At 43.6% G+C, this 18,624-nt stretch overlaps 1 protein-coding gene across 1 annotated transcript; it reads right to left on the bottom strand.

Annotated features, from left to right (window-relative positions):
- Positions 1 to 919: 919 nt before the first annotated feature.
- LOC144773666 (uncharacterized) lies at positions 920 to 9,792 on the bottom strand. The gene is made up of 2 exons (XM_078658813.1): positions 9,684 to 9,792; positions 920 to 2,279 (listed from the first exon to the last, which is right to left on the bottom strand). Exons 1-2 carry the CDS (start codon positions 9,790 to 9,792, stop codon positions 1,021 to 1,023), a joined length of 1,368 nt encoding a protein of 455 aa, XP_078514939.1. The 3' UTR covers positions 920 to 1,020.
- Positions 9,793 to 18,624: the final 8,832 nt, after the last annotated feature.

The following is an 18,624-nucleotide window of genomic DNA, read 5'->3' as shown; positions in this document are numbered from 1 at the left end:
CACTCACACTACACACTGAAGAAGCACAACAAGACACTCACAAATCCAGGAGATGGCAGGGGACTTGACAGGGCATTCCAGGTGAGGTATTACGCAACAGCAGGGGAGGGATTAAACATATATATTGTGTCCCTTTACTTGGCAAGCAATGTTGCCTCTCTTTGGAAACACTTACCATAATAAGGACTCATGAGGGTAGCATTTAACTCTGGTCACTGAAACAAAACTGATGGATTGTGTGCAGAATCCTGTGTACCTTGCAAAATCACAGCTCCATATCAGAGTTCAGATGTAAACAAAAGAAGGCAGGCCATACTAGCACAGGTTCTTTGCAGCACAACATAACTGCAAAACAGTGGTAAAAATGTAAAGTGTCAGACAAGTGTGTTTGCTGGCACAGCAGCTTCCGCCATTCCGTAGTGAGGCCCATGGGCTCAGCATGAAGCCCACTGTTAAGACTTCATTAGTTTGAGTTTGAAAGAGGGGACACCTTTGATGCATTGTAAGAAGCACAATATGGAGACATTTTACCTTCTTAGATTAATAATTTAACACAAGCAGCGTTCACCTTCCAAATGTTTTTTAATTAATTTTGTTTTTGCTACTTATAATTACATTCATATCTATACAAGAATCTTTCATTATTTAAGTACAGAAGAGTTTCAAGAAATGTATACATCTTTAATACAGTAAACTTTATCAGAACCTCATTCAGACAGTTCACAGTTCTAGAATATGTCTGTAAAACTAACATATCCTGCAGCTTCTGGTATAAACCAAGACCAGTCTCTAGTCAGTCTGGTCTTTGAAAATAATAAGAATGGAAACATTTTAAGGTGAAAATCCTCACCAGCAGGTTATGCAAAAAAAAAATCAAAAAAAAAAAAAAAAGCTTTACAGTGAAAAAAAACCCGTAACATGAACTGCTGGATGGGAGGAATGGTACAGTACTAGTGAATTTTCCTCAGTTTTTCCTTATTGCCTTCGGTCTAGAGGTAAATGTAATAACACGATTCCTGTTCATGTGTGTATGCGTTGGTGCCTGATCACATAGTATGGCTGTCGGAACCCCTTTCCGCAGTAAGCACACGTGTAAGGCTTCACTTCCGTGTGTCTGACTGCCTGGTGCTTCACAAGGGCTGACTTATTCCTAAAACGCCTCCCACAGACAGTGCAGGTGTAAGGCCGCTCCCCAGTATGTGTTCTCTGATGTTTAACTAGAGAAGACTTATCCGTGAAACCCTTTCCACATTCACTGCAGACAAAAGGTTTCTCTCCAGTGTGGGTTCGCTCATGTTTGATCAAGGATGCCTTATGGGTGAAACAATCGCCACATGTGAGACACGCAAAGGGTTTCTCTCCAGTGTGTATCATCCGATGGGCTGTCAGCTGTGATGACTGACGGAACCTCTTACCGCAGTCACTACATGTAAAGGGCTTCTCTCCAGTGTGTGTGCGGTGATGTCGGTCGAGGCAGGATTTCTGTCTGAACCTTTTCCCACAAACACTGCATTTGTAGGGCTTCTCACCTGTGTGTGTTCGCCGGTGTGTACTAAGGGACGACGAGTCACCAAAACACTTTCCACAAAACAGACAACTGTAGGGCTTTTCTCCGGTGTGTTTCCTTTGATGAATAGTTAGAGTTGAGATATGGCTAAAGTTCTTGTTACATTCTTTGCAAGTGTACTGTTTCTGCTCTATATGTATTTGTTGGTGATTAATCAAGTGGGACGACTGGTTGAACCACTTCCCGCATTCTTTACACTCATACTGTTTCTCTCCTGGTTGTATTAGCTGGTGTCGTAGCATGTGAGATGAGGAGCCAAACCCCTTCCCACATGCAATACATTTATATGGTTTCTCTCCTGTATGTATTTGCTGGTGTTTTATCCTTGTGGATAAATGAGTAAAACTCTTCCCACAGATGGGACACAAATATGGTTTCTCGCCTGTATGAGTCCTTCTGTGGTTGTGGAACGAAGAAAGGTACATATAGCTTTTTCCACATTCAGTGCATGTATAAATCCTCTGGTGGGTCTTTCTTCTCTCTGGTGTGCTACTATGAGTTGGTTGGCTTACATTTTCCTCAATTTTAATGGCCATTTTGTGTAATTTGTGATTTCTGTTTTTTGTCTTGTGTTGCTTTTCTCTAGCTTTTTTCAGTTCTGAATAATTCACGACCATCTCTTTTCCTTTTCTTGATTTTACTAAACAAGACTTCAAAAAATTTGTAAACTCTTCTTGGTCCATTTTCTGAAATTTACTCTGGAACACAGTGTCTGTTGGATTGAAAGAAAGTTCAGACATTATATCAAAAGCCATTGCAAACAGAGATTTGGTAAATCAGGTACGACCGGCAAATTTCAAGTTAGAACAGTCTTGATAAATCTGGAGAATTTGCTAGGCCAGGGCTTATTACCTACACACCGCGGTTCAGTGGTTTTTTATCGACAAGTAACATACTGTTATTGTTATTGTTAGTGAGGTTTTATATCGCGCCTAATCACCTGCAGGTCTCTAAGCGCCTGGAAAGATGGTAGTAAACAATAACTTAGCAAGATGGAAGCTGGATTATACTGTGCTCATGCTTTTGCTGAACAGAAATGTTTTTAGGCTCTTCCTGAATCGTAGTAGATTCCCTTCCCGGCGCAGCATCTCCGGCAACCTGTTCCATAGCTGGGGAACTAGCACTGAAAAGGCTCTCCCTCCCTTGGTCACTAGCCTGTAGCGAGGACAGACCAGTAATTGGGAGTCTGAGGATCGAAGTGTTCTCATAGGGCAATAAAGTTGCAAGCGATCTTTGATGTAGGTTGGGGCTTTGCCATAGATTGCCCTATGGGCCGTGCATAGGTTCTTAAATTCCACTCTTCCTTTAATGGGGAGCCAGTGCAAACTTTGTAGTAGGGGAGTGGCTTTAGATCTCCTCGGTAGCCTGAAGATCAACCGGGCAGCGTCATTCATTATGACCTGAAGTCTACTGGTCAGGGTTTTGGGTAAGCCAAGGTAAAGGGCATTACCGTAATCAATTCTGGAGATGATGGTGGCCGCTACTATTGATCGCATCATGGATTGTGAGAGGACAGGAGTTAACTTCCGCAGTTGCCTAATGATGTTTGTGCAACTTCCCACAACCGCAGAGATCTGAGGGGCCATTGACAGATCATCATCCAGTTTGATCCCCAGGCTCTTTACAGACGGGCTTGGTTTTGGAGCAGGGCCCAACTCTGTGGGCCAATAGAGATCACACCAAGGTGAGGCAGTAGATGGAATCACTAGTACCTCAGTCTTATCAGGGTTAATTTTTAGCAGGTTATCCGTCATCCATTGCACTATAAACCGCAAGATGTTCTGAGCTTGGAGTTGTGCGGCCGTAGTGTCATCGACACTTAACAGTAATTGTGTGTCGTCCGCGTAGTTAAAGACTTTACAGACATACGTTTTAAAAAAATAACTAGATAGTTCGAACAAGTCTTAAAGAGATGTAGAAAATCAGACTTTAGAAAATTCCCCCTTAATGCTCATACAACATGCTTTCAAGCAGTCATTTCTAAATGTATGAGTGGATTACAAAGGCCATGAAATGCATCACAGTATTTAAGGAGCCGAACAGTATCACCTGCAACAAAAATGGAAGTATCTGTATCATGAACTAAGGTGGATGCCAGCCAGAATGTTTACGAATAGAAGTATTTAATATATTACATTTTCTTTAAGTTTCTAAATGGAAATATTAGAGCATTGTTTGTATCCTTACTTGATCTGGAGAGGCACAGGCAGTCAGGAAATTTTTTTTTTGAATAAATCTAATTTCGCAAGAGGCACAATCATTTTCTCATTTGCCAGAAGATTTGACCCAACCACAGCAGTTTGTGTGGGGTAAGGTTTATGCTTTTCATCAATACCTAAGCAATTAAGTGAGTCATGAAAATGAAATTCATTCCACTTGCACACTTATCGGGTTGGTTGTATTGCACTTGCATTTATTTTATGAACGGGTCATAGTAGCCAGACGAGTAGAGTATTTTATTTACTCCTGTACTGTGTCATATGCTCAAGTGACAGTCTGTGTCTCAGGTACTACACACCAGTTAATGCTGCATTTCCCCATTTGAGAGTGCTGCTGTGGACGACAAGAGCAAATTTCGTCGGTTTGTGTGTCCAGACTGGTAGATACTCGTGTTTCTCTCGTCTTTTTCAGGACGTACCCTTTCTGGACTGACACATTAAAAGGCAGATACAGGCAGTGGACACCTAGAACACAATCGTATAATTAGCAAAGCTCCATGTTACAGGTCGCTTTAGGATTCACAAGGACTGATCCAGCACACCTCTGGATCTTCACATTACAGGGTTGTGTGAGTAGGGAGGTATTAGATGATGTACTTTCTAGGAAATCCAGATGATTCTCTTGGCATGCAGAGGGTTACAGGACATACGGTCCCAGATTTTCAGAGAAATAACTTTTCATCCATCACCTTTCTACCAATATGTATACATTAGTTCTACATACACATATTTTTATATTATCATGACATTATTGTCTGCTAGTTCAGTAGGTAAAATTATTACTAATGCTAAAAGACAGAATATATACCTATATTCTGTCCTTTAGCATTAGTAATAATTTGTGCAGGATTTATTGCTGCTATTGATTTCTTTATGTATTTAGTTCTCACAATATATTTTCACGTGTACAAGGGGAACTTTCTCACATATGGCATGGGAAAGGAACACTTGTGTTTCACACACCTTTTATGCTTATTACCAGTATCAAAATCCCTGCCTCACACTTGCTCAGGAAGAGCATCTTTGTAGCACAGGGAGCCTCACACTGCGTTTAATGGAGTACAACACAAGGCTCTCACAGGCTGTAGTGCGAGATGCCCCCGTTAAAAAGGAAGGTATGTGCCTCGATGAAGCAGCAGGACAGTATAGGGATGCCAAAAGAAACAGATATTAAGTTGACTATTTTCTTATTATTGATTTTTCTTGTGTTTGCGTTTGCCTACGATGTTGTAATTACTATGATAATCCTTTTGCACATCTTCAAAGCCCGTATAAACCATAAAGAAATGTAACTTAGCTATAACAATTGGTTTGTGGCTTTTAGTGTTGTTAACCACATGCCCTGCTTTCACCAGACATCTTGTATTGGGTTGAAAGTGGATACGTTACTTACCTCCAGTAATGGGTTTTCTAGCAGAGGCTCTATTTAGTCACCTCTGGAGGGAGGTGTGCAGCTACTGCTCCTCAATGTCCAAAGATGATGGTGGAGATTGTGATGCCCGAGGGCAGAACCCCTCCCTGTTAAAACAGTAGGCCCTCCTGGAAGGAGTACTGGATACCATATTCTACATGCCGAATCTGGGCCACTGGATGGTTAAGCCCCATTCTCTTTTCTGATCTTGTTGAGAACTCAGGCAGGAGTCGAATGAAATTGGGGGGAGGCATAGGGCAGTCCCAAGTTCTACTCGCAGGGGAACGTGCCTCCGGAAACTCCGGCCTGCAGAACTGTTGTTATTCCATGTTCTTAGAGGTGGCGTACAAATAAAGTCATGGTTCGTCCCATTCTCGGCCGAGAGCTGGCGCAACCTCCAGGTGTAGCTGCCACTTGTGAATTATGCAGGGACTCAAATGAAAGGACAGAAAGCAGTGTATGAACAATATTAAGATTTCAAGAGGGTAACTTGGCAGGGTATGCCCAGACGTGGGTCCCTTACTCACTCTACCACTGGATTCAAGATAGCCTGGCTGATGAGGGTTAGGAAACCGAAACCGGTCCCAGGATGCTTGTCTCCGGTCCAGGGAAGACATGGCTTGGCAGTTCGGGCTGGACTGTTCTCATGAGGCACAGGGTCAGACTGATTTGCATATGGCCATGTCTGAACTGGGGTGGTGGAGTGAGCTAAAGAACAGTGATGGATTAAACCCAGATCAGTTTACTGGGGGTGAGTGTTTGAATTGCTCAAACGCTACGTCCATCATTCCCTCAGGTATGGTTTTGTAGATAGGCAGATACTGCAGCGAGATGTAACCTTATAGAGGTAAATTCTAGAGCAGAGAGTTGTAAATTATGGTGGTAACATTGTTTTGTACAGTGACATTGTACGGATCAATTTGTTCTGAATGACAATAACAAACAAACCTACTCCACGTAGGTGCATAGCATGCTTGAATGGTAGATCCTGCATGTGTGCACCCCATTCCGTGAGTGATGCATCCGTTGTGACAGTGATGTGGGGAACAGGGTTGTGGAAAGGCCGCCCTTGATACAGGTTGTTGGTGTTCCACCAATGCAGAGTGCTGCGTACAGTGGTCTATTAACACTAGATCTTCTGAACGACCCTGTGGCTGAGGCCACAATTGAGCTAGGCTCTCCTGTAACGGACGCATGTGTAGTCACGCATGAAGTACTGCATCAATGCAGGAAGCCATCATACCTAAGAGGCGCATGACTGTCCTCAGTGAGAGCTATTCATTTCTGTGTAATTGGGGCATTAAAGCTTACAAATTCAAGATGCTTGCAGTATTGGGATAGGCTAATCCAACCCCTGTGTTTAGAATAGCCCCTAGATACGTTTGAACCCGCAGAGGTTGATGGTGAGACCTGGTGACGCTGATGGTGAATCCTAATCGATGGAGCAGATTTATTGTAACCTGTGTGTGTTGCTGGCACTGCTAATGAGTGATGGCTTTGATAAGCCAATTGTCCAGATATAGAAATACGTGGATCTGTTGTCTGCGTAGGTCGGCTACTACCACTGCTAGGCCCTTGGGGACATCTGTATTTTTATTGCAAACGCTGCGATTCTCAAAAAACAGCATTTGCGATTAAAAACTCGCAAATCCCGATGTATGAGACACATTCGCACTGCAAATTAAGAATTCGCAGAAATAGCAATTTCTTATAGTGCAAAACTACAAATCTGCTAATATCCTTGTGAATTCTTCAATTGCGATTTTCCTAAATTTGCGAAATTCACAAAATGGAAATCGCATTTTAAGAAATCGAAAGGACATGTATGAAAAATGTGCAATTTACGAAAATAATAAATCACAATTAACACCAAGTGCATACAGGTGGTAACCAGGTGCAAGGTACTTAAACCAGCCCACAACGCAACAGATCCTTCCACATTGGCAGGACTATTCATGAAAGCCAGGAGGATGCGTATTCGGGCTCTTGCACAGAGGAGAATGAGACAAGAACTTGTCTTCAGGCTCCGCATCACTCTGTTCCAGCAGAATGAAGAGGAGATCCATGACAAGTACAGGCTGCAACCACACCCCATCTTGGACCTGATTGAGGAGCTGAAACCCTATTTGGAACACCCAGCACGCAGGACCCACTCAATTCCCACCCATGTGCAGGTCCTGTGCTCCCTGCACCTCCTGGCCTCAGGGAGTTTTCAAGGAGTCATAGCAGAGGTTGGCGGGGTCTCACAGAGTGCCCTGTCGCGCCTTTTCCATGCCTTTCTAGATGCAATGCTACAGAGGCTATCACATCACATATACTTCCCCAGCACCCAACAGGCATTACAGCAAACCAAACTTGACTTCTACCAGATTGCACGTTTCCCCCACGTCATAGGCTGCAATGATGGGACCCATGTGGCCCTCACACCCCCAGCAGCAACCGAATATGTCTACAGAAACCATAAATGCTAACGTTCACTGAATATACAGATTGCGTGCAATGCTAAGGATATCATCAATGACATTGTACCTAAATGCCATGGCAGCACACACAACTCTTTCATCTTCATACATAGTGGGATACACAGACGTCGGAGTGCTGGAGAGTTTGGAGAGGGATACCTGCTAGGTAAACGCATGGCACACATACATCCATCCACTACATCTCCTGAAAGGGGGTGGGGGAACGTTGACTCACCTATTGTGTCTATCCCTGCAGGTGACAGTGCCTATGCAGTGCGGGACTTCATCCTGACCCCGTACCTGGATCCAGCCAATGCAAGGCAGAGGAGATACAACAGGGCACACAGATCTACGCGCTGCGTCATAGAGCGTACGTTTGGAATCCTAAAGAGACGGTTCCGGTGCCTGCATGAAAGCGGAGGAGCACTGCAATACAGCCCTGAGACCTGCTGTAAAATAGTGGCAAGCTGTGCAATGCTCCATAACATGGCTATGAGGAAAGGCACCACAATTGACATGACTGATAGAGTGATACGGCCGGCATGATGCTGGATGTGGAATCGCTTTTGTTTAGCATCCAGTTGTTCTTGGAGTCTATGAAGAATGGGCTCCACTTGCTTGCAGTAATCGGACTTGGAAGACTGCTTCAAAGGTTTCAGGTCCATCTAGGTTTTAGCACCGAAGCTATACTTGTCATCAAAGCGGTGGACATTGATGGTTGGCTCGGAACCAACGGTTGGGTAGGCACTGAGTGGCGTTCCGAGACAGAAGTGCTCAATGCCGAACGCTTCGGCTTGGTTTGGTGTTTCGGCACCAAGACGGAGGGTGAGGCTTCTGAACCCATTGCTCGGTGCCGACCATGGCCAGAAGGCATTAGTGAACCGAGAGCCTCCGTCTGTTGAACCAGATAGGCTGAATGTCTTTTGAAGTGATTCATACTGTGTTGAGGGACAGGAGGAACTGTACTCACGGTGTGCTGAGCCGGTGTAACTTCCTCCATCTCCAGGTTGACCTCGAGGTTGGAGCCGAACTGCCCACTATGGATACAACTGATGGCTGAGGGTGTTCTTCCTCTTCTTTGACATCTTCACGACCAAAGATGTCTAGAGTATTTTGAGTCAATGTGCTTGATGGTCTCGAAGGGTTTTCTTGGAGCAGAAGGAGTGACAGACGGTGCAATCCGCTTCTCTGTCTTCTGGGGACAAACACAGATTATAGACATGGTGTAGAAGATACTTCTTGTGGCCGCGAGGGCAGAAACAGAAGGGCGTCATCCATCACCAGCAAGGCATTCTCTGAGAAATTGATGGAGACTGAAGCAGAGCCCGGAGGGTGAGGCCCTGCGGGGGCTGTGGCCTAAGCAAATCAAATCAATGAGTGATCTACCTATAACTCAATGAACAGAATGGAAAACATGATCTAAGCGCTGAGGGGAATAGTGTTGTACAAACCAAAAATAGGACTGTGACAGCGTTGAACCAGAGTGCAGGCACACATGTCCAAACCAGATGACGGAAAGAAAACAGACAATGGAAAGAAAACAGTCTAACAATTGAGTTGGTGCTCTGTGCATTATCAATAAGAGGAGGTGTCACTCTACCTTGTGTCTCAAAAGACTTCTTCAAAGAAAAACAACTTGCACACATCCAGACCCAACACTAGATGGCAGAAGTATGCAAAGCATGTGCATCTACAGCCACACACGCTTTGAAAACATATACACAGTTTATAAGCATTTTCACTCTCAATAAGTCCACCTAAGCTCTTTGTATGGAGCCCTGTAAACAGCTTAATTAATTAATTAAAATAAATTAGAATACATTATCTTCAAAGAAGATATTTAAACTAAGTGCACCTTAAACTGCCTAAATGCAAGATTACCTACGGCTATGTCAGGACACCGTGTACGGTCAGCCATCTCAGGATGAGCTCCAATGTTGTCCAATTTGTGTTTAAAATACCTGGGTAGGGAGGAAGACCTTTTCTTCAATATACATAGGATGCAGGATCAACATGGATCTTACCATAGGCACTGCTTGCAATCGTCTCACTGTCGCAACAAAACTTGAAATCTTGCAAGGGGACCACGCCTCTTTCGTCTAACGTTGGCACCATTTCTGTTTTTACCTTCATAAAGCCTGAAGTACAAAATAAAAACCATAAATCAAGTGTTTGCAATTGTACATCGGTAGGTTAGTCACGGTAAGTAAGTATTTTTGTGCAAGTAGGTTAGCAAGGGCATGGAATGTAGTGTTGTAGGTACTAGGGAGGATAGTTAGGTATGAATGGCAGGTTATGGTTGGTAGGTTAGTTATGTTAATACTAGTATGAAGAGGAGGAGGATAACAGTTTAATAGCACACTTTAAGATCCCAGGCCGGTCCAGCTTGTGGTTGGTATGACTTGTCATAAGTGCTCGTCCCTTATGTTCATCTATCTCTAGTGTATGATTAAAATCTCTTCCATCCCCTGCTCTGGGCAGTGCCACTTTTTCCCTTACATACATGTTTTTAACGCATGTAACTACGCTCCAGCAATTTGTAACTATGCTTTGAAACTGTGTAACTTGTAAGTATGTAACTGGTAACTATGCTCTGAAACAATGCGTGTCCTCATGTAAAGCGCTCTGATACCTCTGGGTCTAGCCAGCGCTATATAAAACTTTTCAAATAAATAAATAAAAATAAAGTAGGTAACCTGTGATGGTATAAGGAGTCGTGCAGCCCAGGACTGTCGCTACCACATGTGCGCTTCTGTGTTGTGACCCAATCACCAGCAGGGTCAATAGTGCCAGTCTGGCAGTGTGAGGTACACGTGACCACAGCGTTGGCAAATGTAGTGCAGAAGACAAATCCCAATTATCCCATTTACTTCTCTTATCCTGACCCTTGCTGGTGCCTGATGGACCCCGATCTCCCTCCACAACCACCCAACAGACTCTGAACGTCAACTCAACCCAGAGGTTTGCTTTTCTACCTCCCCCACAACAGAATTATTAAAAAAAACATGTTTCAGTTCAGAAAATTCCAAAAATCTCTCAATTTACTTCAGGTCAACTGACATTTGAAAAGTGTTCCCCATGGAAGGAGTACATGTCCTCTTCCCTAAGAAGCGGTGTGCTCTTCTCACAGGGTGTTCAGATTACTACTACAAATACATGAATACAAGAGCTGTCAAGCAATGAAAATAAAATACCCAATCAATGAAGAAGGAAAACATTCATTGCTTTAATTACCATTTGCCCTTTCCTCTCTTGTGCCCACGGTCCTCTTGCAGAAATCCTTGGGAGGTGCCCCAAAATGCTCCTTCTTCCTTTCATTGAGGCAGGCTTTCATGATATCACGCAACTCAATCGCCACCTAAACCCAACAATCGACACCTAGATTAGGAAGCGTCTTTGGCATGGTATCGCCTTCATGATATCATGCAACTCAATCGCCACCTAAAACCAACAACCGACACCTAGATTAGGAAGCGTCTTTGGCATGGTATCGCTTTCATGATATCATGCAACTCAATCGCCACCTAAAACCAACAACCGACACCTAGATTAGGAAGCATCTTTGGCATGGTATCGCTTTCATGAATAGTAACTTTAGGGAAATAAGTACACGACCCAGATTCAAACTCTATCTGTGACAACACCCATCCTACACATGCTGTGCAAACACACAACTTCACATGGTGTTATTAGAGGATGAACATTGTGGAGATCTTGTTTGCGTGACTTGGAGCGTCAACCAGCTCTTTCCTTAGGTGACAATAATTGGCAATGCAACTGAGCTCCATGGAACAGCATAGAAAATCCCGAATTAGAGATAATTTGTCCTGGACTGAAGACAATTTGAGCCAAGATTATCAAACTAGCACTTACTCTAAAATATACCTGTCTAAGTAAATGCAGAGAAACAAGGATATCTTATGGTGAGTGCGGTGCTCCTTTCTTGCTAGCAAGCAACCAAACGTGTAGGCCATAAGAAGGAAAGGGAACAAGGGTGATACATGTACTGAGAGCCAGCATGAAAGGTTCTTAGAAACTCAAAGTGCTGACACCAGAGAGGTTGCAAAGCACAGGGAAGCCCATAGGAGTACAGGATAAAGGAGATTAAATAATCTACTAACTTCTGGCCAATAACTTGTCAACACACAGTCTAAAGTCAGACCAGCCAATAAACAGATTTAAGAGACGAATCAGACCACTCCTGATTGCCTGGAACAACACGAGGTCAAGAGAGTAGAGCCCCAAGTGAAAGCCTTTTAATGTTTGAACCCAGTTCTCTAATCTGCAATTATGTGATTTTTTTTCACTGACTCCATCAGAGGGTTGCTTTGTGTTAAGACAAGTCAGCCTTAGGGGTAGTCTTCCCCCAAACTCTTTGTCTGCTTAACTCCTCTTTTTGATGAATCTTTTGTTGGCCTTAAACATATTAAAGCCAGAAACACTAAGGGGTGGGAGCAGAAATTTAGACTTGGGCCAGTCATTGCATTTATTAAATGGAGGATAAACAATAATAAGAGCGTAAATGCAGTCACCGAAGTAGCAAGCTGCCCCTTCTGTAAGACCAACGCAGCAAAACTTTTACATTGGACTGCATTTTGTACATCCTTTATTTTATTTTTATTTTTACTGTTTTTAGAGAACAGAATATTCGGAAAGTAAACCACTGATAGCAGTGTGATGAAATGTGAATGTATGAGAATATGTTTTAACCCCTTGGGTGCTCATGACGAGCTCAGCTCGTCATGAGCTGCGGTGCTCCGGTGCTCATGACGAGCTCAGCTCGCCCGTTCTGTGGAAAGCTCGCACGCTGGGCTGATTCCTCTGCTGTGCTGAGCGTTCCATGGGAACAGGTGTGGCCATGACGAGCTCAGCTCGTCATGAGCACCGGAGCGCCGTGGCTCATGACGAGTTGACCTCGTCATGAGCACCGGGGCGCTGTACGCGCCCCCCCGCCACCCAGCACAGCGGGGGGGAGCCCCGCACGGAAGGGGTTTAACTTTGTTGCTTTTTTAGAAAGAAACAACAGCTGACAATATAATAATTATCATACACAATTAATTGTTTGTGAACATTTTGGAGGCTTTTGAGCATCAGACCATCCAACTTGACTTCGTTTCCTCCCTAGCACTTTTTAACATCTTTGCATAATACAGAACAGCAAATGCACATCATATACTTGAGGATGATCTCATTTCTAACCCACAGCAGGGATGCATTACCTCTTATGTGCACTTTAATGCATCATTTATAGCACATTTAGTCAGATTCTAACGGTCCACATATGATTTGTTTATAAGAATCTTATACAACATTTATTGCATTTTTACACATCATATATAGCTGGCAATCCTTCAAATGAGTTAGGCTGACTTCAGGCACAGCTGAGAACTAGTCTTTACTGTTGGCCTCTGTCTGGCACCCGGAGAGTCAATAGTGCCTTCTCCTGGGGTCCAGGGGGCCTTAGAAGTGTACGCCTTTAGATGTTTGGCCACTAGAAGAAAGTCTGGAAACTTTGGTAAACTTTTCCTGCAGAACTTCGGCAGGAACTGCCAGTAAAAGTATCTGACTGGCAGTTCCACAGAGTCATACTGAATTTCAGCTTCCAACCACCACTCAAAGGTCCTCTGAATAAACGTTGGGACTTATAACATTTTCAGGTAGAAGTTTCCTAAGCTCCAAAGCTTCAACAGAATCAACTTACTTCATGTTTTCAGCCTTCCGTTCCACAGCGGCGGATACCATTTCAGCGGGGAGAATTGTTCTTCTCAAACAGTGACAAACCGCTTTGGGACTTTGGAGAAATTTCAATGCTTTTCTTCTCAAAAAGTGACAAGGTCCTTTTCTGACATGGAAATTTCAAGAGTTTTGTCTTACAGACCTTTACCGGGACGAATCCACTTGGTGTATTCAACCAGGGCTTCATTGTGGTCGGCCTCAAGCTGCGCTTAGGTCCTGGTTTTACCGCCTCCATAAACTATCACTGGAGCTTAGTGCTTTTCGTGCGATTTCTCCTTAACCCCTTGGACGCGGCCGCGATTCTGCGCCTGTGCGGCAGAATCGCGAGTGGGCGGGTTTATGACGGCCCCCAGCCGTCATCAGCACACGAGCCCCGTGATGCATGACGGCTGGGGGCCGTCATCAGCATCGAAGGGGTTAAAGCTTTAGAAATTTATATCTCTAGTTCCTCCTTATTGGATCTTTTTGTCATTTTGCTTATTACATTTTACTCTATTTTTCTATTTCAATTTGGGATAGTTATTACTTGGGGTATTGAATGTATTACTGTTTTGGTATTGCACAAATACTTTACACATTGCCCCAAGTTAAGCCTGCCTGCTCTGTGCCGAGCTACCAGGGAGGTGAGCTCAGGTTCATTTAGGGACTTTCAGGGTTCAGCCTGACAAGGGCTGTGATTGTTCCTTGACATGAATAGTCTCTCACCCCAAATAATATTGCAATTTCTTACAAATAGGAATGGATGACCACCAGGAATCTGATGAAAGTGATTGCATCTGGAGTGTTAGTAGATGAATTACTAGTAAAAGATTATAAATAATTTAAGAAATTGGGACGTTAACATGAATTGAAATTTGGTGGCAACAGGAGATATTTGATTCTTGAAACGTGGAGTAAGCAGAAAAAACAAGATTTAGACCATCGTACATCAAATAAAATCATGTTCTTACTTTCCGGTTACTTTTATTTAAGTTAAAAAAAGTTTGGTTAAGTTAAAAGGGACGGGAATGTAAGGACGGTTTTAGAAAATCTCTAATCTTACTCAATGTCAAGAGCTGGAGGCAACTATTGAGTCTTTTTCTGTTGCCGAGATTGCCGAATGCAAGGGTGGGGTGATATTTTCCTGCAGCCATAATTTAGTTGGATTGCAGAGAAACAAAGAGTACTTGCACTGCCTCTGGAAGATCTAAAGCCGCAAATGTCTGCCTGAAAAGTGTGTTCTCAAATCTCAACTCTGAACTGTTGAAGTCTTGAGCTTTCTGTTGGAAGCTGGCTGCAAGGTCATGTGCAGGATCCATATCAAGGTTAAGGAAATGTTGGCACAGCGATCTGGCAAGTGATCGATGCAACAGTCGAGGATTATTCGCTTGTAAAGTTGGCCAGAAGGCAACAAGCGTCTTGTGTTAAGGGAGGCAAGCAACCAGGAACTCTGGGACAGAGTTGCAGAGGACAAGATCCAACAGGAGGCACAGAAGACTAAGTGAGGGAAGAATCAACAACCTACATGCGCTGCAAAAAAAAATTGTGATTAAAAAACAAAACAGTAACAAGGGAGGAAACTAGATGCAAAAGTTACTGGAGTGCTTGCAAGATGTTGCAAAGACAGCTCCAGCTCCTTCTATATGGAGAAACAGGAAGTAAGGGCAGGAAAATAGGAAGGGACATACAAAGGTTTATCTCCCATGTCCTTTACCAGAAGAGTTCTGGCCCACTTCTATTCTTGGTATTGTGACGGCCACCGACTCTGCACGCAATCTTGGGGTCCTATTTGGCCCTAGTCTTCAGTTAGATGCATTTGTCAACAAAACCACTGCGACATGCATGCTCCTGCTCCAGACTTTACGAAAAATTATTCCGTTTCTCCCCCCGGCAGCTAGGATTGAAGCAGTGCGTAGTATCATCCTCAGTAGGTTAGACTACTGTAACGCACTGCTTCTAGGGTCTCCCAACATCTTGATCCTGAAGCTGCAGCGGGTTCAGGACATGGCGGCTAAGCTGGCCCTCTCCCGCCCACGCTCTGCCTCTTCATCTCTTGCACTTTTCGATCTTCATTGGTTGCCGGTGCAGCAACGGATCTGTTTTAAAGCGTCCTGCCTTGTTTTTAGAGCTTTGCACGGTCAAGGGCCAGTGATGTTGCAGGATCTATTTTCTTGGTACTCCACTGCCAGAGTTCTTAGGTCTTCGTAGGCCTTCCTGGTGACTGTTCCAAGGTTTAAAAGGGTGTGGATGGGTGGCCGCTCGTTCAGCTTTGCGGCTGCCAAACTTTGGAATTCCTTACCGCTACCGTTAAGGAGTAGGCAAAATTTGTTGTCCTTTAAAAAGGACCTTAAAAGTCATCTTTTCCCAAGGGAGGCGTAGGGTGGATACATACTGGTAGTGTTGTTTTGGGTCATAGCGCCAGGATACCCTTTGGGTGACAGTTGCGCTTAATAAGTATGCCAATACATACATACATACATACATGATGGATTAGGAAACTAGTAGACATTGTTGACAGGGAATCATTGTGGTTTGGGAAGACAAAAAGTTTCACTTCCTGTTTCAGATAAAGAGTGAAATGGAGAAGTGTCATCTACGAATCAGAACAAATGCCTAAAAACACCTAACAGTGTTTTTTACAGGTACAATGTTCACAATGAATGTCATGCTTAAGAAAAATGGTATTAGAGCATAGTTTGCCTCCAAATAATCTCCAGGCAGAACGCAGAGAACGTGAGGGTCCAAGCCTTTTGAAGAACAGCCCTGTTCATCAGCCTCCCACCTGGAGAGAACCACAGTGAAAAACACACACCAATCTCCAATACAAACTACCAAGAGGACAGTCAGGCGACTGACGAGTAGGAGGAAGGACAGCAAAGAAGTTACCCAAATATGCCTTCCTCCAGAGAAGCCGCGCACTCTGAGATACAACACTGAATTCCAAACTTCTCCATATTCTTATCTAGCTATCTCATATTGAGATGAATAAAGATTCCATAATAAAAATGATTATTTTTTAGTATGGTGGCAAATTACTATTTGGTGACGTGCAAAATTTAACACATGGTAGGATATAAAAAAAAAGGGCAGTCAAACGGGCTGCTGCCATTGGAGGAACTGGTTGCCACTCATAAGAGGATGCTGGGAGTGATTCGGAGATATGCCTATCCAACAGGGTGATGTTTTTCGGTATGGTTTTCCAAACCCTTACCATAACTGTGGATGTAATATTTGGAACAAGACAGAACCACTGCTGTTCTCCTTTTGCTGCAGCAAAGAAGTTGAATCTGTGGCTTTAAGGAAGGCAAAAAGCAGTGATGTTCAGCACAGTTCGCCATTGAAATACAGAATGGTCATGGAACCCAGAGTTCATAAGGTTACTACCAGTATTTATCAGACATTAATAAGTAACGCACAAGATAATTTTGGAAAACTGAAGAGCTGTGGACAGAGGATTATTGACCTCCTATATTACTCAGAATGGAAAGAGGCAAGATGGTTAGTTCAACAGAAGATCCTTGTTAGACCTGGCACCCTTGGCGTGGGTCTCCCTTCCATTTTTGCTGTTGCCTCATGTATTTTTGCTGGTGTTACATGCTTTGGGCACTGTGCCACTGCTATCCAGTGCCACAGTGCGAGTGCTCCCTATTGTAAACAGATGTACTAATCAGTGGTTCCATGTTTGGCTATTTGGTTTACTGGTCAGACCCTAGTCTAGTGCACTGAGTGTGCCCAGGGCTTGGAAATACAAATGCTGCTTGTTGGCTTGCATCACTGGTTGTGCCACCCACAGAAGCAGCCTTGTAAAATGTGTCTAAGGTCTGCCATTGCAGAACCTGGGTGCAGTCTGGTACTGTCATGCTCACTGGGCAAGTGCACCCACTTCCCAGTCCCTAAACCTTCCCTTTTCTTCATATCAGTCAACCCTATGGTAGGCCTAAGGGCAGGGTGCATTGTAAGTATAAGGTAGGACAAGACATATAGATACCAAGTGGTTATCTAAGAAACATAGGAGAGAGAAAGGTGATCTTTGCTAATGAAGAAAGAAACCCATTAAAATTGTTCTTTAGTCATCAAAAAAGGTATTTTTATTCTTCTCACGAATTTTGTTTTCTTTTGAGCACTGCAACTTACCCTGTCAGCCTTTCAAACACTAATCTTCTGGTTGATGGTTTTCTCCTTTCGTCTGATGATCCGTACCTCATAACCCTCACTGAAGGGATTGAAGAGTTGTTTAACGGGCATTATTCGTATCCACAAAACCCAGATGATGAGGTTCCGCCAACTGGTGTGCTGATGGGTTTCTTTCTTCATTAGCAAAGATCACCTTTCTCTCTCCTATGTTTCTTAGATAACCACTTGGTATCTATATGTCCGTACATTTATAACAGTACCGACTACACAAAAACTTTTACAATTTTTTTTTACAAAGACCTTTGCTATCTTTCGTGTTTTTTTGATAGTTCAGTTGGGGGACAAGATACAATAAGGTCTATAAACTTCAACTCCCCTAGGACCCTTCTCTCTACACATCTCTTTTTTATTGTAAGGTAGAACAAGCACTGCTGTGTGTGGCATGTCCTAATAGTGAATTACAGCCATTTTTGTTTTTCACTATTGCAAGGCTACCTGTTCTCCATAGGCCAGAATGGGCTGTTAGAGTTATTACATGTTATAATCCTAACAGGCTCAGAGAACATGGTAGAAATTCAAGTTTAGTATGCCTGAACTCAGAATAATAAAATAAATCTTTTAGTAAAGTTTATTTTAATATTCTGCGTTTGCAAATAGCACTTTTAAAAAGTAGGCATTTGCTTGTCTAACCATTCAAACCTGCCTCTGCCAGGTTGTGTATTCCTATGTCTGGTTTTGTGAGTGACAGGGCTGGGGAATTCTAGGAGACAGGCTGAGTCACACAGTGGTGAACAGAGAGATCTGCATCTAGATGGGAAGGAGGAGTGCACCTGAACCTTGAATAGAGCTGTGCCTGCCTTCCACAATGCTGGCTCCACCCCCTGGGGAGCGGTTGATGTCTCTGCCCTGCACACTGAAAGAAGAGAAGTCGTCCTGTAAACAAAGTGCTCCAGGACTGTACTTGCCTTCCACAATGCTGGCTCCACCTCCTGTGGGGCATCTGATGTGCATGCCCAGCACTGTGAAAGGAAAGGAGAAGTATGGTAAACAGAGTGCTTCAGAACTGGTTTGGACTGGGCAAAGGCCCCTCTCCCCTCAGAGAACCAAGGATTTTGG

Source organism: Lissotriton helveticus, chromosome 8 (assembly GCF_964261635.1).
Source record: "Lissotriton helveticus chromosome 8, aLisHel1.1, whole genome shotgun sequence".
NCBI classification, from domain to species: domain Eukaryota; kingdom Metazoa; phylum Chordata; class Amphibia; order Caudata; family Salamandridae; genus Lissotriton; species Lissotriton helveticus.
Note: the sequence above shows the minus strand (reverse complement) of the source record. Positions and strands in the feature narration are given on the sequence as shown.

Excerpts from the sequence above, each read along its gene's own strand:
- LOC144773666 (XM_078658813.1), bottom strand. The coding sequence starts at position 9,792 with ATGAAGGTAAAAACAGAAATGGTGCCAACGTTAGACGAAAGAGGCGTG. Across the intron at positions 2,280-9,683 it reads GATTGCAAGCAGTGCCTATG|ACACTGTGTTCCAGAGTAAA; the intron begins GTAAGATCCATG and ends TCAATCCAACAG.